The sequence below is a fragment of the Astatotilapia calliptera genome, chromosome 20 (genome assembly GCF_964374335.1).
Source record: "Astatotilapia calliptera chromosome 20, fAstCal68.1, whole genome shotgun sequence".
Lineage (NCBI taxonomy): Eukaryota > Metazoa > Chordata > Actinopteri > Cichliformes > Cichlidae > Astatotilapia > Astatotilapia calliptera.
In genome coordinates, this window is record NC_137441.1 from 11,147,294 (window position 1) to 11,173,961 (window position 26,668).

General features: G+C 41.5%; 1 protein-coding gene across 10 annotated transcripts in view; it reads left to right on the forward strand.

Annotated features, from left to right (window-relative positions):
• Nucleotides 1–26,668, forward strand: part of anks1aa (ankyrin repeat and sterile alpha motif domain containing 1Aa) — a 62,460-nt gene that overhangs the window by 23,825 nt on the left and 11,967 nt on the right. For 5 of the 10 annotated variants that reach the window (XM_080295410.1, XM_080295409.1, XM_080295408.1 and 2 more), the window contains 8 exons: nt 193–255; nt 1,093–1,225; nt 2,002–2,045; nt 3,281–3,374; nt 7,066–7,559; nt 16,221–16,277; nt 17,767–17,836; nt 21,172–21,287. In XM_080295410.1, the coding sequence (XP_080151536.1) occupies nt 193–255; nt 1,093–1,225; nt 2,002–2,045; nt 3,281–3,374; nt 7,066–7,559; nt 16,221–16,277; nt 17,767–17,836; nt 21,172–21,287 (1,071 nt within the window). The remainder of the gene's footprint in view (nt 1–192; nt 256–1,092; nt 1,226–2,001; nt 2,046–3,280; nt 3,375–7,065; nt 7,560–16,220; nt 16,278–17,766; nt 17,837–21,171; nt 21,288–26,668) is intronic. The other 5 variants (XM_080295401.1, XM_080295402.1, XM_080295404.1 and 2 more) reach the window with 5 other exon arrangements.

Genomic DNA, 26,668 nt, shown 5'->3' on the forward strand with positions numbered 1-26,668 from the left:
CAAGACATAGAGTGAGGCACTGAAATGCTGAACTCCCACTAGAGGGAGATGGTGATCCTCTCTTCTTATGACAGTGCTACAAAAATCCACCAGTGTTACTTTTCTTGTGTTTCAGTGTAGGTTTGCATGTATCTTTTAATACTGATAATGAATTGATTACTTTTTATTACATCTTGTATTGCTGACGTACAGAAAGATCGCCTGGTTCTCTCGTCACATCCTGGACCTGGTAATGAAGAGGAGGTGAGCTCAGAGGTAAGGAAGTAAAGCTGTATTCACATGGTGATAGTGGTCTAGTGATAGCTGTGGACATCATCTATGATCTTAATCCCATGCAAATCAACCACTGAATCTGCTTTTTAAAGAAAAAAATGTACGTATGCAAATTTGGATAGTTTTTAAGGAGAATTTGGATAAATACACTACATGGATAACCATTCAAGAGATGAAATTGTTAGCTTGCATTGTACGAATTGGTAAGAAGCATTTTGCTGTCTTTCATTAGGCTCACAATTATCTGGCAGGATATTAATAGTAGCATGATTACACAGACACGAGTAAATCACATCAAGTCCCCCTGGTAATACAAATCCTATGCGAATAGGTCAGAGGTCATACAGCCAGCAGAAACGGTTGCCATTTAACGCCACAGATGCTCACACGCGCACATGTAGCTGTTTGCAAATGGTCGTGACAGACTACTTTTAAAAGTTAATGCCACTGAAAAGTTAGACATGTTTTCTAACACTATGACACAGGGGCTGCTGGGAAAATAACAATCTGTCACTGAGGATGCCGGTTTCATCTTAGCTACCACCCTTTTCATTTCCTTCAGCGCTGCTACTCAGTTCAAATGGCTTCTTAAGAAATACTCAGCTGAGTGCAGAGTGGAGCACATGTAATAGGAAAGCGGAATTGGAAAAGGCAGCGTCCGAGAACCGTTCTGGTCTAAACCGTTGCTGATCATAGTGGGCATATTGTGGATGTTTCATGAAGGGTTTCCTATTGTAAACAAATATTTTCACACAACTGCCTCGTAATTTCTAACCCGCTACTTCTTTTTCCACCTTTAATCCTTTGACTTTTCTGCAGGCCCTGTATACTAGCAGCAGTGCTGATGAGAAAAGGGAGCCAGCGGAGGAGGAGGATCACACATATGAGTTGTTGCTGACTGCAGAGACAAAAATCCCACCACCACCTAGCCATGAGCCCCACTCATATAAAGGTAATTGTGTTTATTCAGTACAAAAAACAACAAGTAACATTTCGAAAAGGCATATTTTTCCAGCAATTCTTTTTGTTTGTGCTTTACGAAGATATTTCTTGGTAAAATGCAGTCACTCTACCTTGTTATATCTGCATATAAATCAGGAGGTCCTTCGTTCCTGACATGAATACGGGAGAGCTCTGTCTCTCAGGCTCTTTTGCTGCTGTTTGATCGCAACAGAGCCTCAGCAGACCCTCCTCAGTTGTGGCTGCTGAATGGCACTGCATGTAATTGGATTAAATGGGATTAAATTAGGAGGCAATTTTGATCCCTAGTTGTTGATGTAGATGTTTTAAAACCGTACCCATGGGACCTTTCAGCTTAGTCAGCTTGACTATCATCCAAAGAAAACTGGGCTGAAGTGTTGGAGTCTAATCGTGGATGTCATCGGGCCTTCCAGATGGAAATGATGGTGTTATAAAAAAAGAATAACTTACTGTGGTTTTTTTTTGGGGGGGGGGGTTGTTGAATTGGACAGAAATGTTAAATGATTAGTTTTTCATCCGTTTTAAAACTGCTCTATCATGTCTCTGTACTCGGTGCTGTTTAAAAGGCAGGAAGATTAATCTGAAGTCTGTCTGACGCTTAGACCGATAATGGCGGCATGCATAATACATGATTTTATTATCCATCACTTTGACATTCTCAGCGTAATGTCTCTTCTGAAAGTCAGAACCAACAATGGATTTTCTGTAACTCTTAGTTAACCAATGTTTGTTTTCTTGTCTCCTTAGATGACAATACCACTATACAGTCTTCCAACAGTGTCCTACCTCAGGTAAACTCTTTTGTTCATGTACTATAACTGCTTCAAAAATAGGTTGCTATTTGAATACTAAAATTATAGGATTGTACCCTAGTTGCTGCACTGTATGTGGAAGTATCCTACTATGAGTTGTGAAAAGTAATTCGGTCACTAGCCCAAGCATTGTAGACCATCATGCGCTTGTGGAAGTAAAAATGACAGAACTGCTGCAAAGCATCATATCAGCCCTGACGTTACTTCTGGTAGGCCGAAGATTCAAGCTGAGCCAGCAGCACTGTATGACAGTCCGAGTCCCACATGCACAGACAGAGTTAACTGGTGGTTTTCAGTTGGTGATAGATGTGAGGTGGACAAAGCATACATGGAATTAAAATCTACATGAATGTAGTAGTAAAATATGACCAGTCTGGTCCATCCATTGATGCCTGTCTGATCTGTACGAGGGCTTAACATGTATACATGTGGAAAGGCACGAAACTTGCCATATATATGCAACTGCAGAGGAAATAACAATCCTACTTTGACTAAAGTGGTCCTGACAGAATGTTTGAGAAATTATACTGTATAAAAATGCATGATTACAGCTGTCTAATTTGTATATTAAGTAGTATCTGGAGGGTTTTTTTTTTTTTTTTTTTTTTTTTTTTGGTTTGACAACAAGCTTCCTATATACTGGTTTGAAGAGTGAATGAGTGGATAATTTTTGACCCAACCCAAGTGATGATAGCAGGTTTTAAAATTAAGGTGACGGTCTCTTCAGAGTCAGAAACTGAGTCATATGTTAGCAGAAGGCAGAAGTCATCTTAAACGGCCCCTGATAATAGTGCGTCTTAATGTTGTAAATCTACCTACTTTATTTATTGCCATTGTCTTTTTTTTATTGCCCTTTGATATCTATCATCCAGTTAGCAGCATTTTATTATTGCTGTCAACCACCTCTACAGCCCCTCTGCTGCACACAGTATATACTTGTGTCTTAATTTGCAAGCTCCTATTAAGTTGGCTGTGCTTCTGACCTGCCTGATGATGATGATGATGATGATGATGATGATGATGATGATGATGATGATAATAATCTTTTAGTAGTAATGCAGTTGATCAGGGAGGGTATGTCTTCAGGATAATAAGCAGGATAATTAGTCTGGCTTTTAGTTATTTGCTAACTGGGCTTCAGACGAGCTACTATGATTGTTTAGAATCACAGAAAATGTTTTTATCATCTGTTCTTTCTTGCTGTCCTACTTTAGCATAAACCTTCTGCCCCAAACGACCTTAGAGCCCCAAGTAAGACGAAAGACACCTTGCACCCTCCAGGAAGAGTGGGCCCAGGGGTGCCGGGAGGTGAGTACGGTCACTGTCCTCAGGTTTTAGATACCTAATAAGGTACAACAACTGCTGCTGGTAAAGCTGCGTGAGGGTAAGGAAAGATGGACCTGACACATCAGACTTGGAAAATTACAAGCCAAGCATGTCAATGAAATAGGAGAAATGCATCTCAGTTTGATGCATTTGAGATAGGCTGGCTTGGATTAGCGCAGCCGGGGAAGTGCACGATTGGTATTCTCGGGCAGCAGAGGGGATTTGGCTCGTCAGGGGCAGGTTGACTGACATTCGTTGGCGAGTGGGTTAGACTCGTTTCATTGCCAATGTGAAACTGAATTCTTGATCAGATCGTGACATTCCTATCTTAGATCCACATCCCCGCCTAAAGCTGGATATGCCACTTCATCCAGTCAGGCACGGAGCAGAGATGAGGAGTATAGCTGCTGGGTTTTTGCTGATACATATACAGATGTCTTCATTGAATAAATTGAGTTTTGGCACGTGTTTGGAAACAACCTGCAAAAAGAAGCCAGTTAGGCTTCTCGAGTTGTTTTTATGTAATTTCACCACGTAAAAAATTATTGGCCAGCTGCAGTAACATTAGTCTGTCTGTTTGAGACTTCTCTGACTTAAAATAAACACAAATTGAAAAACGGAAAATAAGAGTGTGATCTTATTTGTTATAATTGCTTATATGAATTGGAAATACATTTTTAGCATCTTTATTCGCATATTCAGTGTTTCTGTCGTGTCACTGTTCCTCTTTGAGTTGATGTAAAAAACCACTGAACAGCTGGCCCCTCAGATGGTTACCGTAATGAGTTTAAACATTAAAATGTTATTAATTTTCTACAAGAGCAGTAATTATTTTTTTAACAAAGCTCAAGGATTAGCAACTTTAAAGTTTAAAACACACGGCAAAATGTTGTTCATTTCATTTTTTTGGTTCCTTTTTATATTTGGGAACTCTAAAGTTATTCTCTTCATTTCATTTGTCAAAACCACAAATTTGGTTTCTACTTAAATAACCCTGTCTCTGACCTGTTTCCTCTTTACTTTTTGAGGTTTTGCAGATCAGCCACTCAAACCTGGTTCCTATTTTATGTATTACATAAACCCAGGCAGTCGGCGGAGGCTAAATATTTAGCTTTGTTCATGTTGATGTGATCTTTCTTGTAACTTATGTGGTCTATGGACGGTCAGTGACCAGACCTCAGCAATCTCTGTGGCAGGTGGAGGACAGATGCCAAGTCAACGATATATGGTGTTTAATGTCTGTCTTCAAACACATTCCTCCTGCTCTCAGCAGCAATCCACATTTTCGCAACAGACCTACTGCTGCTGATGTATTATAGCGTTTCCAAAGCAGTACCTGTAAGATCAGAAGTTTCTCCACAGATAATAATAAAAGAATAATAATAATAATAATAATAATAATAATAATAATAATAATAATAATAATAATAATAATAATAATAATAATAATAATAATAATAATAATAATAATAATAATAATAAAAATAAATTTTAAAAACACCCATTTAACTTAAATATTACGCTGTTATGAGCAACGTTGGTGAGGAAATAAACCTCAAAGTATACATGCTGTTCCATTAGTTCACAACCAGAGTGCAGTGTCGTTTCTGTAGTTTTGATACTTAGCTAAAGTTGTTTGTGCTGCTTTTATGAACTGTAGCACATCAAAGGATAGATGTAAGGAAGTTAAGCACCTGTGTGTTTGTCACACTTCTTCTGCATCATTATATATGATGCTATGTGGAGCCCAACCGATCAGTGGGGCCGATTATATTGACTGATAAACAATAATTTAAAAGAACTAAAGAAGGGATGTAAGAAACAGCCTTGAACCATGTAATAGGTGTTGATGTTGTATAGTTTGTCCAGGGCTGGGCACTTTGCAGTGTATAAAATGATCTTTTATGGGGGAGGCTCAATGCGCTGCAGTGAGTTAAATATGATCAAATTATGTACTTTAATACAAATGTCCCCATGTCATAGCCTTAGTACCTTGTAGTTGTGCTGCAGTGCACTACCAAGAGTTTAAAATGTCTTTGAAACTCAAACAGAAACAGTGCAGGTTTTCCAGGGACATATGGATTGACTTTGGATTGTGTAGCTAGTGAAGTAACAACCAGCACTGATTCCACAGCATCTGCAATCCAAACATGACATCATCAGGGCGATATGGAGCTGTCGCTGCCAAATGAAATAAACACCCCACGTCTGTGGTGACTTCACCCAATATAAAAGAGTTGCAAAAACATCAGATTGCATGTGTGCGGGTTTTCCATCCTAGAACTGTATAGAAAGGGGCTCCGGTGGTCTTTGCAAGGGTTAACACCACGTGAGTTTGTTGGAAGCACATGGATGTGATCATAGGGCGTTCACGCTCCCTAGCTGCCAAGGAGAGGGTGGGTGTTTGGCTGTGATCTTGACATATGTGTGCAGTACACTCACTCACCCACACACAAAACACCCCCCAACGCACACACACTTTTCCCAAGCTTGTGAAAAGGGAGTTTAGGGTGTTGTTTGGCACACTCCCTCCCTGGAAATGATCCCTGAAATAGTACTGAGGTAGTTTGGTGTAGATAATTCTTTTCCTATACTGATAAAATGACTGCACTGGGCACATTTCTGGCAGGAAGCTGTTTTGTGAAGGACACACAAAGTGCTGCAACAGGTCACTACTTTTCTTGTGGTGTCTCTGCCCCAGATTCCCTGTCACCAAACACTCCTGACCCTTGTCACCCTGGCAGAGACCACACAAGCCCACACACTCCCGCACCATGTGTCACAGGACTAATTATCAGAAGTCTGGCTGCTGGAGGACAGGGTGATTCAAATTTCCATTCCTCGCCCTCCGTTAGGCGCTAGAATTAGAAGCTAGAAAACACAGAGGGCGCACACTTTAAACAACAAAACACGTCACTGCAGTTGAAGAAGACAGGCTCGGCACGAGTTAGTTTTTTTTCTTTTTCCCTCAAAGCAACATATCGATTACAACAGGTACTATCAAGCTGTGGCTGATTTGATTGCGGAAAATAGGCTTAGGTGGCAGTAAGTCCTTGGGAGAGGGGAGGAGGAAAAAATCTCATTGTTCTTTGTTGCACTTGCCATTGAGTCTCATTAAGGAGTCGTTTTTTGTTGGAGAAGACGGCAAACAGTAAGTTTCACTCCTCTTTGTGATATGTTGTGTTGTATTCATTTTTCTCTGGCATACACTCTTGGAATTTATATGTAGGTTTGTTTGAAAGTTTAGTTTAGTCGGAAACTCTGGGACATTCTCAGTGTTATGTCATTTTAGGAAAACGGGCCTAACAGACAAGTAGGCCTCTGTGATGAGGGCTGTTCACAGAGATGACTTGCTTCAACTCCCTGTTGCAAAATACAGGCATTCAGGCACCAGCAGATAGCTGTCAGACGGCTACAAGCTGAGTTTGGAATTCAGGAGTCATTTCTCCAGCCAACATACGCCTTTTCTTTGCTCCATCTCTTCTCTCTCCCCCTTTTTCTCTTCGTCACTCCTGGTAGGAAACAATTACAGATCTGTTTCAGGGCTTGTGTGGGTGGTTTCTTATTAGCCACACTGTAAGGATCAGCCCCTCAGTTGGAAGTCTACTTTCCAGCCCTCACAGACTGCTTTCCTTCTTCACTGACTTTGTCTATTCCCTGTCTCTTTGTCTAGATAACTCACAGCTCGGCCAGGACCAGGAAGCAGGTGTACCAGAGCAGTTCACAGGCCTCCTACACGGATCTTCTCCTGTCTTTGAGAGCCGTGAGGAGTCCTTCCGGCTTCCAGGTGTTCTGCCACCCAATCAAGACCAGCCAGAAACAAAAAAGAGGGCCAAAGCTAAAGAGGGAGTAACGGCAGCTGCGCCGCCACCTAGCCGTCCTAGCATGGCCGCCATCCTGACAGACTGTGATCCAAAAGCAATTTATGCTACTGTGAACAAGGAACCCAGGGACTCTGTGGCTGGTGCTGTATCTGCTGTCAAGATGCGCCCTCCTGGGGACCTGAAGCTGGCACGCAGCCTGTCCAAGTCTGACTCAGACTTGCTCGTGTCGCCTCCTAATGAAGAGGAAGGAGGATTGGGAAACCGTAGCGAGTCTGTTTCTAACTGTAGCATGGCTAAGAAGAGACTTGAGAAATCTCCCTCTTTCACCTCAGAATGGGATGAGGTAAGTGTTTCCGCTTGAAATATTTAAGACACACACGGGGGGGAGGCTTTAGTGTCTGTACTGTTTAGTGTTTATACATGTACAACCAAATATTGTATAATGCAGGCCAGTAAATAATAATTACATGTTTCACAGATGTTTAACATGAATAAAGGTGACCTTTTTCACACTAATGTAACTACAAGGTAGCAGAGTGACAGCAGGTGAAACCACAGACTGTATATTAAAGATGGATGTAGCCACCGTGACATCAGTCACCGGTTTCTGGACTCTGCATTTTGAAGCCTCGGTGTTAGTGTTTAGGCTGTTGCGATGTTATTGCCATAACCTGCACAGGTAAAAGGCACAGACACGTGTATGTGCTAGGTAACAGACTCATTCATTATTAGAAGAATTCCACTCGTCCCAATTGTAACGTGTAAAAACAAACCTAATCTGGAGATCTTTGTTTATAAAACATTTGTCATGAATCCCATGGGATGGAAAAGATTAATATTGTGTGCATAAGGTTAATATAGTTCAAAAATGTATTGACATTCACATTATTGGACACGGTTTTTAAGCAAGTACAAAAGTTGACTTGTTTTGTTTAACAAGGCCCGCCTGATGCCTCATCATGCAATTTAGGTCAAAACTTGTCTGGAACAAACTTTTTGGCAAAACAGTAAATGATGGAATATATCTTTGCACATATTTGCATTAGTACATTTCTTTTGTTAAAAAACTGCAGTGTATAAAAATATTTTCAGAATTCTGTGTTTAAAACTTTTTTTTTCCCCCAAATTTGTCTCAATCCCACTATGTGTTAGTATCACAGAGCATATTCACATCTAAATATATTCCCCGTGCATGCAGCGCTTTAATGTTTTGTCTGGGATGTAGATAAAGAGCTGAGTAGAGACACAGCGGGAAGAGATTAGAGAAGACAAGAAGATGGGGATAAAACAACTGAGAGACTGGAAAAAATAAGACAAGAGACAGAGATTTGGAAATTGAGATTCAGAGAAGACGTGGAAGCCGTAGATCCGTTTCTTCGGCTCTTGCCTCCTCCTGTTGTAAAGACGTGAAACTCCGACCTGAATCTCTATAGAGACTGACAACCCGTTAGAACACAGAAAAAACACACAGCTAAACAAATACAGTATAGAACCCTTCCTTTTCAGAGTTTGTTAGATTTTACTCTTTTAAGAAACACAAGTTACCAAGAAGGTATAAGTTTTATAAACCTTGGTTTTTAGTATTGCAGTCATTAAACAGCCACACAAGATACAGCTGGCATGGTTTCCTCATTGGCTCTTTTACCATTATCCTAAAACAATCATCTTATTGTTGGCAGAATTAAAGAAATCCTCTGTAAGCTTCTCAGTTAAGTTTTGCATAAGCTGTCCACTAGCCTCTCAGTAATTTTCCCTTGTTCTGTTTGTGTTCTGCTCCATTTCTGTTACTGATAACTGCACTGCTACACACAGTCCAGAAGTGACTTGTAGGTTTCATTTGTGATGCCTGTCCATCCTGAGCAAATCGCAGGCTCGGATAGCACTAATGCTTTCTCTTCCCACAGTGAGGAGCTCATGTTGCTGCCTAGTGTTCCTTTACATGACCCTCTCAGAACAACCACAGTGAGCTAATTGCAGATTTGAGGTCGATGTCTTGGCTACTGCGGGCCATGGTTTGCATGCAGGTGGTCAGTTTTTAGACGCTGCCAACTTATGCCACCGATACAGTAATTACACCTTGGTGTGCTGCGATTCTGAAGTTTTTAAGAATCTCTCTTTTTTTTTTTTTTTTCTTTTTTTTCTGTTCATGTGTGAGACTGCACACAAGCAATCTGGATTATGCGTCATTGTTGCAACCAGTCCAATTTATGTCCTCGTCATTAGATGCTGGTATGTGACTGTTGTCTGACAAAGTCATACATACTTATGTTGTGTTGATGTTGCTGCAGTTTATTGCTCACGATTAGATCATGATAAAAAATATGGCACCAGCCCACAGAGGGGATACTGTAGTTCAAAACATCTTTGATGTGCATTTATGGAAGGAACAGACACAATATTGGCTCTATATGGAAATACTGCTGTCAACACTTTCATCTTTAGCTGCTTTGGGAAGGATAGCGGCTCGAGGCCTTGTACATGTGCTTTATCCAAGTTCAACAGGCTTTTCTATCATGAGAAAGATCACAGCTGCCTTCCACTATGGTAATATGACTCATTCTGGGATAACCTTGCTGTTGAGCTTTTATGTATGGGAGCACTCCAAAGAGGGTTTGTTCTTGAGCTATTTCAGCATTTGCAGGCATTACTTTAGTTTATAGTTTTGTCAAAGGCTGCCAAGGAAACACTCGTGGAAAATGACTGACCTTTGGTATTCGTCTGTGTGCAGCCGAGTGAATGCCTCGCCTCGATTCAAGTGTACTAGACCATGTTTTCTCAGCTTTAGCCAGTAGGAACTGTTCTGTAATATCCTGAACACTAAGTGAACACTTACCTGCTCTCTTATTCACAAGGGGTCACCACAGTGGATGGATCCACAGACTTTAAATTATTGACGCAATCCTCAAGGATTTGTGCCTCCTGCTACTCTTAAACTGGTGATCCTTCGTGTGTTAGGCAAATGTGTTAACCACCACACTATGGTAATGCACTGATTTGATCAAGTATTGTTAGTGTATTACTATGTGACTTTAACTCAGTATTGCATTCAGGTTTGTGTATTAAACACAATTCATATGAGTTTCGTCTGGGTAGTGTGTATATATGTGGCAGTTAAAATCTTTCATAAATTCAAGCAAGATGTTTACCAGCCGCAGCCAGACATGGCATGAAGAAAAGGTGTTGGGGTGGGTTGCAAAGTGGCTTGCAAATGTATAGCGACTAATAGACTACATTAGAGGGCTGCTATTTATGTATCTTAATCAGATGCAAGGCCTTCAGCTGAGCCATCAGGTGATTTCTGTGAGCATTATGGTCAGCTGATTGCAGCTGAGTTAGATTTTTGTGCCAGCCTCAGCTTGTCAATCTCACTAAATGTGGGTGTTTTCTAAAATTGGTGTGGTTCCAAAACCTCAGAAACCACATCTGCTACATAATATCTTGTAATTGGGTCACACCAGTCCCAGCATCACTAACTTTTAATAGTTTAAACCAGTTAAATGGTAACTAACCACTAAAGTTCAATTTAAAAGGATTATGATTTATTTAAAAAAGACTGGTTAGCAATATATAGGGGCCTATAGGGACTGGTTTGTTTCTTTGTTTGTTTTTACATAAGATGATTCCATAAACATTCACCAAAAGGGTCCCTTATCAAATGTACTAACTGTTTTAGTTTTAAAATCAACATGTCAATGCCCTCTGGTGGGCAAACTGTGCATTATTGTCTCTGATTGTATCATACCTGCCTGGCTGCCCAGTTCTTGCGATTTCTGGTTGCTGATTGGCCGACATATATGCACCACCAATTTATACCTGTCGTAACGTAGCATTACCATTTGGATCTAGTGGTATTTTTGTAATTCAGTCACAAACTATGACAAATACTAATGGAAATGTGCCATAGCCAAAAGTGTAATGATGACTATTTAAAAGTCAGACATCCAGAGGTTTTGCACATTGTCTTCCTTTTCCAGAATGTGGCGTAGTGGGTAATGAGCTCAATCAAGTATGTGCTTGGATCTTTTATTTCCCTTTAAAGTCTGGTCACTGGCAGGGCACTGTTCATTCTAATTATCTAGTTTAATGAACACCTCACCACCTCAGACTGCACCTGAGGGATGTGGCCCGTGAGAGAGTGACAGGATTAAGCCAGCTGTGACATTACTTGGCTATTGGAGCTTTCTGCTCTTCCTAGATATCCTCAGCAGCTCACAATAATCCTGGAGCTCCCAAGTCCTGTTGTATTCTCCCCGGTGCTTAGAGAAAGATGAAGTAAACAGACTAAACGTGGCCTAAGAGGAGGAGCCAAAACAAACTGCATTTCTTTGGCAGGAGAATAGATGGTGATATTGGTTCCAAACTGAAAAAATAGCTCTGGTCTGCTAAAAGGAGATGAACTTGAAGCAGTGCCCCCATTTCCTGTATGCGCCATGTAAGTGTATTTTACCAAGGGAACTGGGCAGCTTTGAGTTCATCTGAATGTCTGGAAGCTTTTTAAAAAATCATTAAGTTGGCTGCTGGCAGAGAGCTGCCCTCTGTTAATTTCATTCTTCTCTTGGGAATAAATTTTATTTACTCTCCAGTCATACAGCCAGACACGTAATAAAATTGCTTTAGGGCTCTACTACCTAGACGGTGGACCTTAAAAATATAGATATATATTTTTCTTTCTCTTTTGCTATCAGTGGTGCTACGGAATAAAATGTGTTCGTACTCCCTAATATTGCTAATATCAGCCTCTGATGGAGCTCACACATGCACAGGTTCCTTGTCAGCACATGTACTTCGATGTAGAAAGTTAAAATTTAAAATACAAGCCCCAAAAACAAACAAAAAAAATGAAAACAAATGATGCTTTGTAGAGTTAACCACTACCCTGCTTGCACAGTTTTCCATAACAATAACACCATGTTTTAGTACTTTTTGAAAGCATGCTGAATCGCATAGGAATTTTCAATTCGGTTGATCGTGACTAGATGTTTATTAGAGGCCTTGGTTGGCTGGTAAGCTTCTAAAAAGCCTTTGAAAAATTCCAATTTTTGAGCCTTACTTAAAGTTAATGAACCCGGAACGCTTTTTTTCTTTTCACATGAATAGTGATTTAGATGGCGGTGAGTTCTCTGCTCAAACCAAAGCGCAAGAGCTCATTTTTTTCCTCTCTCTCTCTTTTTCCTTTCAGGGAATAAGCCTGCGTCTGCTTGAAATAGAAATATTCACACCAGCGATTTAAAGTGCATAGCAAATGAGAGGAGTGTGTGGGAAATGCAGTAAAAGTTTCATTGGGCGTATCCTTGCCTACACTTTCTTACTGATGTTGGGAGTGCCCCCTGAAAATTGAAAACTCCCTTTTCTTTTCACTTTCTCTCTCTCGCTGCATTCTCTTCAGCCCTTGTCTCTCCATCGGCAGTGTTTGCTTACTCTTGCTTTCTCTGATGTGCTGTGGCAGCCATCTTGCCGGTCACGACTGGCTGCTCTGGAGCACTCTACAGAGCTGCGTGACAGCATTTGGGGTCCCTGGACATTACCAAACCCACCCCCAAGTGCATGGACACACCTCTTCTAAAAACATCTTTTTTTTTTTTTTTTCTTCCTTTTTAATCTGGTTTGTAAAATATTCTGGTTCTCACACCCTCTTCCCCTTCCTTTCAGTATCGTTCCTAGTCATCACCCCTCTTTCTCAACAAGACAAACCCTTGGATGCACTGCCTCGGGTTTCAAGACAAGGAGATTTGACTTGCATGAGGTCTTGGCCTATGCATCTCTCCTTTTAAGGCGCTCTCAGTGTGTGTGCATGTGTGTAAAGCGCATGCTAATGTGGGTTGGTGTTGGTCCTTGCAATCAGACTGAAGATGACAATCCAGGGGGGCACATTGTGTGAGCCAGCACTCTGAGCTCCACAGATGGAAGGAGAGCTAAGGAGACGGCGAGCTTTAGACAGAGACAGGAGAGGGCCGCTATCCACTTCCACACTTCACTTTTTAACTTCGTTTTCGATTCGCACCTCACAGATCCAATAGCCACTATGAAACCAGCTTTTGTGAGTATTGATTCCCTTACAGGCAGCAGCTCTGCTAGAGGCTCATTAATCTTGTCTACATGCTATGACTGAACAGAATGAGAAAATAATGAATGCTTTTTAGCATTTCTGTGGATATTATATTTCTTTTAAAGCCTTTCTGATTGGTATTCACTGATTGAAGCTGGTTGCTTTATTGATAAAGAAATAAAAGGGAGACAAAGTGAGGCGCACACCCAGATTATCCTGCCCTTTCTTCAAAAACCTTGTCCTCTCTGATGTTTTTAAGCCATGCATCATTTTCTTTGCTCTCTTTTTCTTTTTAATCCATGTTCATGGGATCATTAAGGGTTTGGCTATGCGTTGGTTTTGTGTCCTCATTGTTTGCTAAGCAGTTTCATGTGTTTGACTGGCTGAGATCAAACCAAACTGTGGGTGTGTGTCAGAGCTCCAGTGCAGCCAGCGAGGTAAATCTATTCTCTGATCCCCACCAGGGGGAGAACACAGGAGAGCCACGGGGGGCTGACGCATGCAGCCACTGCTTGGTATAACTCTTATAATTATTTGCAAAGGAATGCCCTTCCTGTTTTAAGTTTAACTGGGAATATTTATGTGTAATGCGGAATGAGTGGTCAAGGTTTCCCAGAGGGGACGTTGTTCATAAAAACATAAGCATGACATTGGGCTATTTCAGGAGGATGTTCATGGGGCTGCTGACAGTGTTTTGTCCCACTGTGGCATTGAGGTCTTGGCACCTGCTACAAACAGGGTTGTGTTTGTGTTCCCCTTGATGCTTTTCACTAGTCCGTAGTTTTCGTCCAACCCTTGTTTTGGTGCCAGCTTGCCAATTTGAGGCTGGTGGTCTGGGCACACGATCTCTGCTGCAGCCTTTTGTTTCACCCTCTACACACTGCCAGGCGTCCTTTAGCTCTGCCGCCACCCTTTCTCTCGGCTTTAGTTGGGCATTGTTCAAGGCTGTTAATGAAAAGACAGTTTGTGTTTTCACATCCCGGTAGGACAGCGGACCCGTTATTCTGCTAAGTCACCTCAGGGCAGCAGGCCTACTGTGAGGAGCATGATAAATGGCTTCATGCGCCTTTAATCTCACCCTGACCATTTCGCAACACTGCTGGCTCTTCAGCTGTTGACCTCCACCTCCTGGGTGACTTCTGACCCCTCTCATTTTACCCCTGTGCTCACAGTGAGGCTCTCTAACAATGGATGCCTCTCCATTTCAGTTCTCTGCATTGATTGAATCCTGCAGCACAAAAACACACCCATCTCTCCTCTCCTCTATTAATTCTCATGACACTGAGCATCCTAGTTCCTGACCATGAAATTCAGAAGCCTCTTCTTGCTGTGAATGTGATTTACTTTGAGGAAATCACTGGCTGGCATCCTCTGATAAGGATATATTTACCCAGCTCCAACACACCTACCTTTCTGGATAGCTGCCTTGAACTCTCATTGGACCAGCTAACATTCCCTTTTCCATTATGCTGGATAAGTGAGGCCAATACAGCAGGACTGAACATCGATGTGCTTTTTTTTGTTGTGATTTGTGTGTACGTTCATGTGTGTACATTTCTTTAAATAGGAAAAAAACGTCTGTGCTTTATCTTAAGTGACATTTTAAATGCATCCAGTTTATTTTGTTTATCCACAGTAGTGAGTATATTTTAAATTCTCCTTCAGTGTTTAAAAGTACAATGGCCTGTCTTATCTCCTGAATGGTGGCGTAAAAAACTTGGGCAGCTGAACTGTGTGTCAAAGATGCGATTGATGGGAGCATTATCCTCCCTCGAGTACAGACCTTGGCCACTTTAATGAGGCAAAGAGCACTGCCTTGTCTTCATTAACTCAGGTGCTGCTACTGCTTATGCATGTGTGTGATTTTACAGATTAGACCCCCAGTCGAGGCCAGCGCTCATCAGGGGCTTTCTAATTGCTTTTGTCCTGCCGAGGCCTAATAATTTAGTTTATTATGAGAGCAACATAAACCTGTCAAGATCAGTTTGATATCATAACTTAAGGAAAATAAGCAGCCATCCCTAGGTGAACAGAAACTCTAATGAAGATGTAGTTGGTTTGTGTTTTTCTCTTTTATTTCACCACTAGAAGAAAATCTAAGGAATCCAAGAAGCAACAGCAACTACATGCTGTTCATGTTAGAGCTATTCTTATTTTTGGGGGGGGGGGGGGGGCATCTCTCCCCAGCATCATCCTTCTTTCCTAAAATGCTTCATACTAACTGAACCATCACCGTAGAAAAGTCTGAGCACACAATGTCTCACATGCTTTCAGTATGTGTGACATGCATCCAGAGACTCTCGTGTAAAGAGGAGGCAACTACTTTTGATCACTCATGTTTGCTCTTTGCTCAGCTAGAAGTTGTGTTCCCACTCCACCGTCAGCTTTCCTGTTTAACGACATAGAATGAACATGTGGACGGCAGTTATTTGTTGAGCTCGTGTGACTAATCTACCATCTGCCCAATATGCAGGACTCTAATCAAGAGTACGGTGACTTCACACTGGGCAGATGGATATCAAAAATAATGCCATTCTCTAACCGTCCTTTGTCTCACACCTCTTCTCGCCAAAACTTTGGCATTTTCCCTCTGCCGTATTGAGGACTGATGGTGAACATGAATGTTGAGAATGTGGACATGAGGAAGGAATTGTACTTTACACTGAGGCTGAGTGTGTGATCCTGAGCTTTTGTGTTTATATTTCTTCACTTCCTATGACTACACTGATTATTCATAGATCCAGTCATAACAGATACATTTGTTATGCACTAAACGTGTACGCTTTTCCATCTGGAATGGTGTTTCTTTCAATTTAGAATTTTTAAAATCTCCTGTCAAGAGTGTTTTTTGTGTGAAACAGGATGATTATAATAACACTGCCAGAGGATAGTTGGCACAGTGTGGATACACACTTTGAATGGGAAGAAGGCGAAACAAAACGATGAATTCTCTCTCAGCAGACACCGGCGACTTCTGACTCCCCAAAACAAAGAAGATCTAATTCCTCCGACAGCGTAAGATGTCAATCTTCTGGTCCTTTTGGGTTTTGGCTCTGTCCTCTACTGGGGCATTCTTTGTAGAGGTAGATGGGATCCTTTGAGGCTTTAGGAACCCTTTTGGAATAACCTTAACTCAGATTATTCATTTCTTTTTCTAAGTCCAGAAGCTTCAGTTTGTGACTGGGTTACCAGTCTGGCAGCAGCATACTAAAATAGATGCATCATTGTTCAACGTTAATATCTTTCTCTGCCCTTCTGACATTAATCTTCTAATTATGCACTATTTCACTGCTGAACATCCACCTGCTGATCGATGATGAAAAAAAACTGCTACTTTGGTTTTCCAGTGTCGCTTTATTATCTCATATATAATTATGCTAATGGGGTCATCAAATATGTCTGGGGGCTTTTTAAGGAGCGAGGACATTCAAATTCGGATAAAACTTCTCCAGCTGTAGTTTTATCTGTTCACTCTAGTTTATACAACATGGCCTCATACTCAAAGTAGTCAGAGTACCTGACAGGTGTGACAGCAGCACAGTCAGTCTCTCCGTTTGCATTGAATTCACTCCCAGTGTCCATGCATATTCAGCTGTGGGCCACTTTAAAGGGAACCACGATTCTGTGCTGTGGCAGATGTAATATTGCAGTTTCATGTCCCACTGCTGCTTCGCTTATGAATACATTTCTATGAAATGACAGTATTGTGTTTTTACAAGTCCATGAGCGGCATGTGCATGTGATGTGTGTATGTGCGTGACTTACTGTGATTGGAAACCAACTGCTGGTGATGTTCACATGCATTATGTCATGATGCATGAAATTACTGCAAGAAACGTCAGGTTTCTGGGCATCGTTTCAGCTGTAGCTTCTCACTCTCAGTCTTGCTGGGTTTCGAACCCTTTTTGTGTTTTGTCTACGACGCTTCAGTCGTCTTGAAACATTTGTTACAAGCATTGGTTTAAGCATCAAGACACAGTTAAACCTGCTCAAACTCTCTTCACTGAGAGCTTTATAAGTACATGGGAAGCTTAAACTACCAGACTTTGTTCTGTATTATTTTTCCAGACTTGTGCACCTTCTCTTTTAACTTGTTTATTACAATTATCCTTTTGTTTTTGACCTTATTAGAGTCAGACGGTAAGACCGGCATGCCAGTATAAAGCAGCATTTTTGTGCCTGTTGTCCCCTACATGCAGTCAAGCCCTGGTTACTCATTTAATGTGGGACAATAGCAATGATTGTTTTAATGTGACCATAAATAGGATATAAAGGCACTCAACCGTCTCGGTCCTCAAGCTGTCCTTTAACATGTCTTTGCAAAATCACTGCAACCTAATTTTCTTCTTGCTGACGTACTCATCATTTGCTCTCACAGGGACAGTGTATTATTGCTTTAGGGGCTTTTCTCTGTATTTTTGCTGGTGAAAGGTGGTGGCCAAACTCTGATCACTCTTCCAAGCCCTTACATTTTGTTTTCTCCCCCCTCTGTTCCTGTCTTCAGATCGAGAAGATGATGACTATGATTGGTGCAGGCATTGATTTTTCCAGAGATCAGCAATACGCTACACCAGGTAGAGTATGAATACTAATATTGTTGCTTTTTCAAGCAAGTTAAAATGACATAATTTATTTGTGAATTTGACACTTGTCAAGGAAACCTGAAGGAAAACAGGAAGAAATGAGTAGTTTTCCATTAGCTACTCATCTGTTTAATAAATGTGAGCAAAAGCACCTTGTATTAATTCATTATTTATCTTTTTGTGGGTGTGGATGTTAATGAAACGGCTGCCTTTATTGCCAAATAGTGGGCTTTGAGTGCTTGGAATTTGATTTATACTATAGTTATATTTATTAGATCCTCACCCTGAACCTTAAAAATATATTAAACAAGTGCATGGCAGTGATAGTAGAGAGGAGAGCTCTAAATACAGATTAGCGGGCGATCGTGGCTCAAGAGTTGGGAGGTCGCCTTGTAATTGGAAGGTTGCTGGTTCGAGCCCTGGCTTGGACAGTCTTGGTCATTGTGTCCTTGGGCAAGACACTTCACCCAATGCCTACTGGTGGTGGTCAGAGGTCCGGTGGCGCCAGTGTCCGGCAGCCTCGCCTCTGTCAGTGCGCCCCAGGGTGGCTGTGGCTACAATGTAGCTGCCATCACCAGTGTGTGAATGTGTGCGTGAATGGGTGGATGACTGGATATGTAAAGCGCTTTGGGGTCCTTAGGGACGCTATACAAATACAGGCCATTTTAGTTACAAATGGAGGTTTGGGTACAAAAATACTATTTTAGAAATTACAGGTTTGTTTTTTATAGAACAAATGACAAAGAAAAGAGTCTAAAACGTTTCTTTTAGAAGGCGTGTGTCATCCTCCACTGAGATTTGACCCCTTGGTTTGTTTTGCGTCTCTGTTTTTCTGAGGCAGTAATTCAAGCTGTGGTGTCTGACATGAGCCAAGTACTAAATCTGCATCATAACGTACCAGGATCTTTATTTTTAAAACCAAAGTGCCTGAGAGAGAACCTGTATTACAAGCAGTGTAAGGACTGTAACCTGCTCTGCTGTTATTCTGCTTTTCAAAGCCTGTCATTAAGGTTTGATGGATGGCGTCCAAGGATTGTAGCAGCAACCCGAGCAATCAAATCTTTCCCTTCAGCTCTCCCTGTTGACATTCTTCAACATCCACTGTCAGTCACCGCCGTGCCTGAGCAATCTTTTTAATATATTTAAACAAAGCAGCACATCCTCTTTTCCTTCGCCAAACTCCATCGTCTTATTCTAGCCCTGTGGTTTGCTGTGCCCTGCGCTGGATTGAGCTGTTTAAATATTAACCACTTCTGTACGTATGTCAGGGGGTGAGCTCATTGTGCTTTGGAGGAAGCAGACTTTGTAGAAAGCTGACACTGCTGCAGTAAAGTAGTTAGCATCCCATCACAGGCACTTGGTGTGAAGTTTCCATGAGTCTGATTCCACTTCCATGCGTGTGTGAGCCTTAACCTTGTAGCTACCACGCTCACAGCTCCAGCTCAGTGGAGCAGACCATCGGGGGACTCGGTCAAGAGGAGGCTCTCTGTTTGATGTGATAAACCGCATCACTTTTTCCCCTCCCTCTACTCCTTCATTTGGTCCGGTGCTCGGCGGTGACGTGCCGAGTTGATTGGCTCTGTGCCTCCAGTCTGTATCTTCACTGATTTACCTTTAGAAAGAGAATGTGTAAAAACAATGGACTGAGGTATAGATGCTGCAGGAACTTGAGAGCAAATTAGGGGTGGGTGGGAGGGGGGTTGTAGCTGAAATGGTAGCTAGCTCTGATAAAGAGCAGCCACCTGCAGTGTTACAGAGGGAGAGAGAGGGAGTGGGGAAGTGTATGCATTGAAGGGGGGGTAGAGAGAGAGAGAGAGAGAGGAAGGGAGGAGAGAGGAATTGCAGGCAGCAGAATTGTGATCAGTCAGGACAATAGGAGGATGTAACTTCTGCAGGACTAGGTTATCTGCTCTTTAGCTAGGAGCAGCTAAAAAAATGTTTCTTTTAGACCTCGTCTGTTGCCGGACCGCATCTCTCAGATAATCTTAGCGCTCTCTTGTCTGCAGAGGAGTTAATCCTGGGAGTGAGCTATCACTGAAAGTGCTTTTTGAAGGAGCTGATCGGATTCTTGACTGGATTTTTTTTTTTTTTTTTTTCTTTTCTCCTTGACAAATTTTCAAGCTTATGAGATGTCTGAACGGAACTTTTGACATGGGACCCTCATCTGGAACGTGACTGTTTATGCAGCAGGTTTAAATGATAAGACAGCCGACAAGCAGAAAGGGAAACTTTCAAATCTGTGTTTTATAAAGAAATGTTATGTTTTCGAATTTAACGCTGTTTACTTTTCTAAGCTGCCAGATTTCACAAGGTAGAAAACGATTGACTCTGTTAGCCTCTGTGTTTGAGGGGTAGTTAATATATTGGGAGGTAACTACCTGTGCAGTGATTGGTTTCTAGTGTGGAGTGTGTATTTGCTTTGAAAGAGAGTTAAAGAATTCCAGTAACATGTTCACTGGAGGAGAGGCACCAATCTGTCTTTGTATAGGTTAGACTGGTGACAGCTGTCACTATAGTGTTGCTCTGTTATCAATCTCCGTTCATTGCAGTCATGTCACAGGTTTCCTTTAGTCCCTCTGCGTTTTTTTCTTGTCCTGCTGCTTCCGATGTGGACAGTGGCACATCACAGGTAGATTCCTGTTTGGATTGTCCGTGGGGGATTATATGTTAAACAGGTGGGATATGTGAGTCTGGGATCCAATTATTTACCAAATACCTGTCTTGGCTACAAGTCTGGATCACTTACACTTGGCTGCAACAAATGTACTACCCTGGAAGAACTTAAACTAAAGTTATACGCTCCAACCTGAGTGTTATTGTAAAGTTAAAGTGTAATTAAAACAGCCCTAATTTTTATTTTTATTTTTTATTTTTGGGCAGAAAAAGGTACCTCCTGAAATGGGACACTGACTTTTTTTCATAATCAGATATGAAATATTTAGTCATATTTGTGAGTTAGGTGAGGCACCGCGCTGTGTGCTAAACAGAAATGTATTTCAGCATTCTCCTGGCTCACTATCATAGCAAAAATATATTCTTTATTTTTTAGATATTATCCATTTTTTTGTGGATTTATCCCTTTTATCTTACCTTCACCCCCGACTCGGGGGTAGTTTAATCTATTTCGAGTGACTGTTGTTCAGCCCCCGCTGTCCTGCGGGAGCTGACGCCTTGTTCACAGAGGACACTGTCTCCCTCACGTTCCTGCTGCTGGTGCGCTCGGCTCTGCTGGCCGAGAATGATGTGGCAATGCCACGTCTCGTCCTCGGAGTGCCGCTGCTACCGGCTGAAAGGTTTCTCACTCCTGAAGCGCTTTCCCCTGTCAGCAGGTGCTGCAGGCCGACTGCTGGACCAGCCCGTGGGAGACTGGCTGGAGCATGTGGGTCTGCCGCAGTACGAGAGCAAACTACTCCTGAATGGATTCGACGACCTTCACTACATGGTGAGTGCCTCACTTACTTCATTTTCATTACGGTCTTTGGTTCATATTTAATTCTCTCGCCTGTTTAGCCGTTTATTTTCAGTTTTTAAGTCTTTGAAGACTTTTTTTTTTACCTTTTCCCTGTACTCTAAAGTATCATATTTGCATCATAGGTATTTGCATTATTTAGTGCTTGGCTTAACTCAGTGTTTCAACTTTTCCATCTGTTCTGGTGACTCCACCTTTCAACTTAGCCGATGCAGTCTGAGCTCAGCTCCTGTCAGATAGTTTGTTTGATACTGTTACCTCTGGTTTAGTGTTGAATCAAGGCTGTCCTGGATCCTCACACTCTCAGACGGTTTGTCTCTGGCCTGGGAGGCGATTGTCGTGGCTTCTCGTTAACAGTCAGAGAGCCGGCTGCCAACAAAGCAGCTGATGCCCGACCAGAAGGGAGAAGAATCTTGATGAGTAATGGGGTGCTATTGCCAATCTGACAAGTTTATAGAGCCCAAAGTGTGCGATGCCTCTCTGAGTTGGCTCAGTTGCTTTTCTCAGTCCTGAAGTCTGATGAAGGGGCACAGCTGGCAGTCTGAACCGGTGGGAAAGTTGAGAGATAAGCATCCTATTTGTCAAGATAAGAACTCACATTTCTATCAGACTTATGAAAATCTGTTGTCCACAGTGTGTTTTATTTGTTACAGTGAAGGTTTTTATGTTTTTCAAACACTACTGTAGATTCACACATGAGTTATAAATGTACTCAAGATTCCCTCCATGTGGACTTACTACTTACCACAAAGTAAATGAAGCCAGATCCAGAGTGCTGCGTATAAACAGGAACACAGCAGCAACAACAAAACAGAACAAGTTCTCTTAGCGACTACAAAAATAATTCATAAATCACTGTGTTGGGTGCAAATTAAACTTTTCATTTCGGCTGAAAGAAAGGGTCTCGGGCACTTTTAATTTGAATTTGAATGAACTGTGCCTCAGATGAGTGCGACTATGAGAAGCTGACAAAGACTCCAAAAAATATGGTCTCTTAGACACTCAGCGTATTGTACGTAAGCATAACAGCTGTTTCCTTGTGCGAATCAGAAGATATACACCTCTGTTTGTAAGCTCCACAACACATGACAGCAGATGTAAACAGACGTACACGTTTCAACTTATAAGACCCTGAGATTATGTGATATAGCAGCAATATTAAAACCAGTACAGACATTTAAAGTTCAAAAACTACAAAACAAAACATCGATCTCTCTGAGGGAAACATTTACTACAATTTTTAAAAAAAACAAAAAAAAACATGAAGTGATGGGACAAAAATTAATGAATATATTTCTTTCTTTTCACACTTTTTTTTTTCTTTGAGATTATCAAACCTTTTAAACAATTTTTATAAATAAACTTGAACTTTAAATTCTAAATCATTAACCTTGAGCTTTGCAAAACTGGATATAATAAAGACGATATATAGGCAACTTCATTTGGTATGCTAATGATGTATACTAATCTGGTGTTCAATCTAATTGGGTTTGTAGTAACGCGATGCATTTAGGCATGCAGACACTGTCAGGATGACCTTCTGAAGTTTGAATGGAGCGTCAGGATGGAAAAGAACAGTGATTTAAATGGCTGTTGGTGTCAGACAGCCTGGACTGAGGATTTTCCTACAAAATGATTTCTAGGGTTTTACAAAGAATGATCTGATAATGTGAAAATATCCACATCTCTGGGTGAAAATGTCTTGTTCATGCCTCGAGCTCACTGGAAGGCAACTTGGAAGTAACTCCAGTAACCACTTGTTACAACCAATGTATGCAGAAGAGCATCTCTGAACTGCAGAAGACCACACAAGGTGCCACTACTGTCAGCTAAAGACCGCAAACTGAAGCAATGATTAACACAACCTGACCAGAATTAGACAATAGAAAACTAGAAGATCACTGTCTGGTCTGACGCCAGATAAAGGTCATCACTGATTGTCAGTATCTGTATATTTATTTCTTTACCTCTGCATGTAAGGCTTGTTAATTAGACTTAAATATTATAAATATAATGTTTCTTTGGTTTATTAAGCTTCAGTTGTTTAATAAATAAAATGTGTGGTTGCTATCAAACTATATCTGTCTAATTTCAGTGCACTCTGATTCTCCCATAAACAACCTTTTACTCTACTTTACATAACCCGAGAATAGAGAATTCATCCACTTATCAGCCTCTCCGCTTGGAGAAAGCGTGATCCACACCCATGTTTAAGTACGTGTTGAAGCCTCTGAAGTTTCTCTCGGGGTTTAATCTTCCTACTGTCTTTTAGGCTTTCACACTCCTTTTTCTCAGGCTTGAGTCGTCTTTTTATTCCAAAGCGGCAAGCTGGCAACATTTCTATCTTTAAACATGGCTTACTAACCACCTGGCTTCCTAAAGTCGCTGCAGGGTTTAGAGAAAAAGCTGTTACCTCTGAACAAAACAACGTGTCCCTCCCACAGCAAATGTTGACCTTTTTTTTTTTTTTTTTTTTTATGAATCACAATTTAGTCTCAATTGGAAATTAGAATTACCCTCTGAGTCACCTTTGCTTTGCTAAACTTTTATAATTGCGTTTAATCTATGCATTAGTGAATAGAGCAGAAACGAGCCATATTTCGTTCTTGGCTGAGTTGCCAGTACTGTGTACAGATATGCCTGTCAGCCAATCCACTTTTATCTTCAAGAGACGGATCACCTTCTGTGTTCGACTTTCAAAACAACAATCTAAAAACACTTCAGACTCAGAAATAGATGCAGAGTCATGATGTTACTCTTATGCATTTCCTATGAGCTGCTAAAAGACGGGCAAGATGCCAGTATTTTAATTGAAATGTTCACACTTCATCATCAAATTTTAAACAATGGTAAGAAAATGGTCCTTCTCTGAGTTAGGTTGTTAGACATACTATTTATTTTTCCAAGTATGCTTATGTAGCAGCGAGATCACTAATTAAACAGTGTTTACTCTGCCACTTGGCCAACTGTGATGTGTGTCTCCCCTGCAGGCACGCTCTAGAAGCAGATCAATAACAGCAGTGAATGTATTGTGTTCAAGCAGCGTTGCAGAGACGAGCCTTTTTCTGAAACCAATTAGATGCTTTTTATCGACTCGTGGAGCAAATGTCCCGATGAAACAAGCGCTGCGCAATCATGCTGTTCTCCACCGCTCGTTGGTGCTGACAAGTAAAGCCTGTTGAAATGAAATGTCTCTTTTTCTCTGTGTTAGACTTCTGCGCTGTGACACAGTCGGCAAGTTCGTTTGTATTCAAAGCGACTGAGACTGACGGTCTTCTGGCGAGGGCGTCTGGATCTGACTTTTATGCGGTCAGCTGAGGGAGAACAAATTTACTTTGAGTTTCAAATCAGTTGAGGTGGCTGAGGATTTATAAGGAGAAAGACTTTTTTGTTTGTTTGGTTTGTTTTTTTTTGTTTTTTTTTTTTTAGAAAGAGTTGGTCAGATCTAAAAGTTGCACCAAGGTTAGGCAAACCTTTTCTGCTTCTGAGCTGCATTCATGTAATCTAAATTCATGATGTTTTCGTGACCCCCAACCCCCCTTTTTCTGCCTTTTAATAAATGCAAAGGGCTCATGCTGCAGCGAGGGACCAAACCCTGCGGAAAAATCCAGTAATGGCTTCCTGCATCCGAAGCTAAAGGACTGGGAATGGATTGATTGATTTCTTTTTTTTTTTTTTTTTTTTTTTTTTTTTGGGCTTAGATTTGTTTGTTAATTTGAAAGAAACATTTTTTTTAATGTTCTGTCATCGTTTCATTTGCACTTTTCTTTTGAGGTCTGAGTGGTCTCATGGCAGCCAGTTTAGGAGGACAAACTGAGTCTTAGTGCTGTTAGGTAGCTGTCCTTTAGAGGGTCAGAATGAGTGATCCGTGCCCCTGAGCACCCAGCCTGAATTCAGAGTGCTTTTAAACCAGGGAGGCCACTGTGGCTGTTCTCTGGATAGGCCGAGGAGGAACAGCGCAGCATTTTAATGAGAGGACGGAGTAAAGCAGAGCTGGACAAGCTGCACAGGCACAAAACAGGCCCAGCTTACACTGCTGTAAATGTATTCTGTTTGCCAATGTTGTGCTGATATTGGCGTTCTCTCTACTAATGTACTCCTTGAAACCTGCCAACCCTGTGGAAGCACATTAGCCAGAAATTTCCCCACAGAGTTGTCACCACCACATCATGCTGTTTGTGTTTTCAGACTCTTTGAATGAGGATAAATGGCTTATCCAGATATAGCAGAGGTGAATGTAACACTTTACATGAAAGGAAATGAGAATTTTTATTAAACCAGGTGTGAACAAACATTCTTCACCTAACAGGTGTTCAGTTCACTCCAGTTTGGTTTGGTTTAGTGAGGTGTGTCCAGAAGCAAAATGTTGATTAGTGTTCAAAGTTATTTGCTTTATCAGTCAGGTTGTCATTCAACCATCAAGCCATTAATCATGGGACTGAACTGGGAGTCATTTATTTATGTCTAAGCTTACCCAGGTTAACTTCAACATGAAATCAAATTATCCAAGGACAAAAAAGATTGAAAGAAATGAACAAAAGAGCCCTGTGTCAGCTTGGCGACTTGTCCAGGGTGTACCCAGGGTCTCGCCGTATGATGGCTGGGATGGACTCCAGCACCCACACAATGCTGATGTTTCCTCGGCTTGCCTCAGTGATAGATGTCATAAAACAAATATTAAAGTCTGTAAAGCCCAATAAACGGGATGATTTCGAAGTGATGAGATAACATTTCTGCACATCTGCCAGAATTGGCAGAAGACACATGAGAAAATCAGAGTGGTAGGAAAATGAATAAATCAGGAAATGGGCAAAGAGTGTAAACCCAGTCTGTTACAGCTGTATTCCCCCGCATAGAGACATTTATCAGTTAATCTCCAGTGGGACAGTAATGCAATGATCCATGCGCTTTGAAGCATTATCATCCATTCAGCCCCACAAACCATATCAGTCCTCAGCTAGAGAGGCAGCAATCAGCATGTTGCTGCTCAGAGATAATGGGCTTTCAGTTGTCAGTTTCGTGTGAGGCAGTGTGAAGGCAAAAGAGATGATACATGTCCTGTGCTCAGTGTGGGCTGAAGCCAAGATCATAGTGAGTTCTGATCAATAAACTCACTCGGAGCATTCAGGTACTCATATTTCTGCTTTCCGTCTTCCTTCTCCGGATTTCCATCGACAGGCTGGATCGCAGCCTATTAGAAATTTCAGCATGAACAGGATGGCAGTGTAAAAGTTTATGTCAGTGTCTTAGCTGAATTGTGATTAGCATTGTGATTCCACAGGCAGCATTACAAAGATTGCTCTGCAGCATTTACTCTAACAGACGCACTCCTCCCTGCTCATCATGCTCTCCGC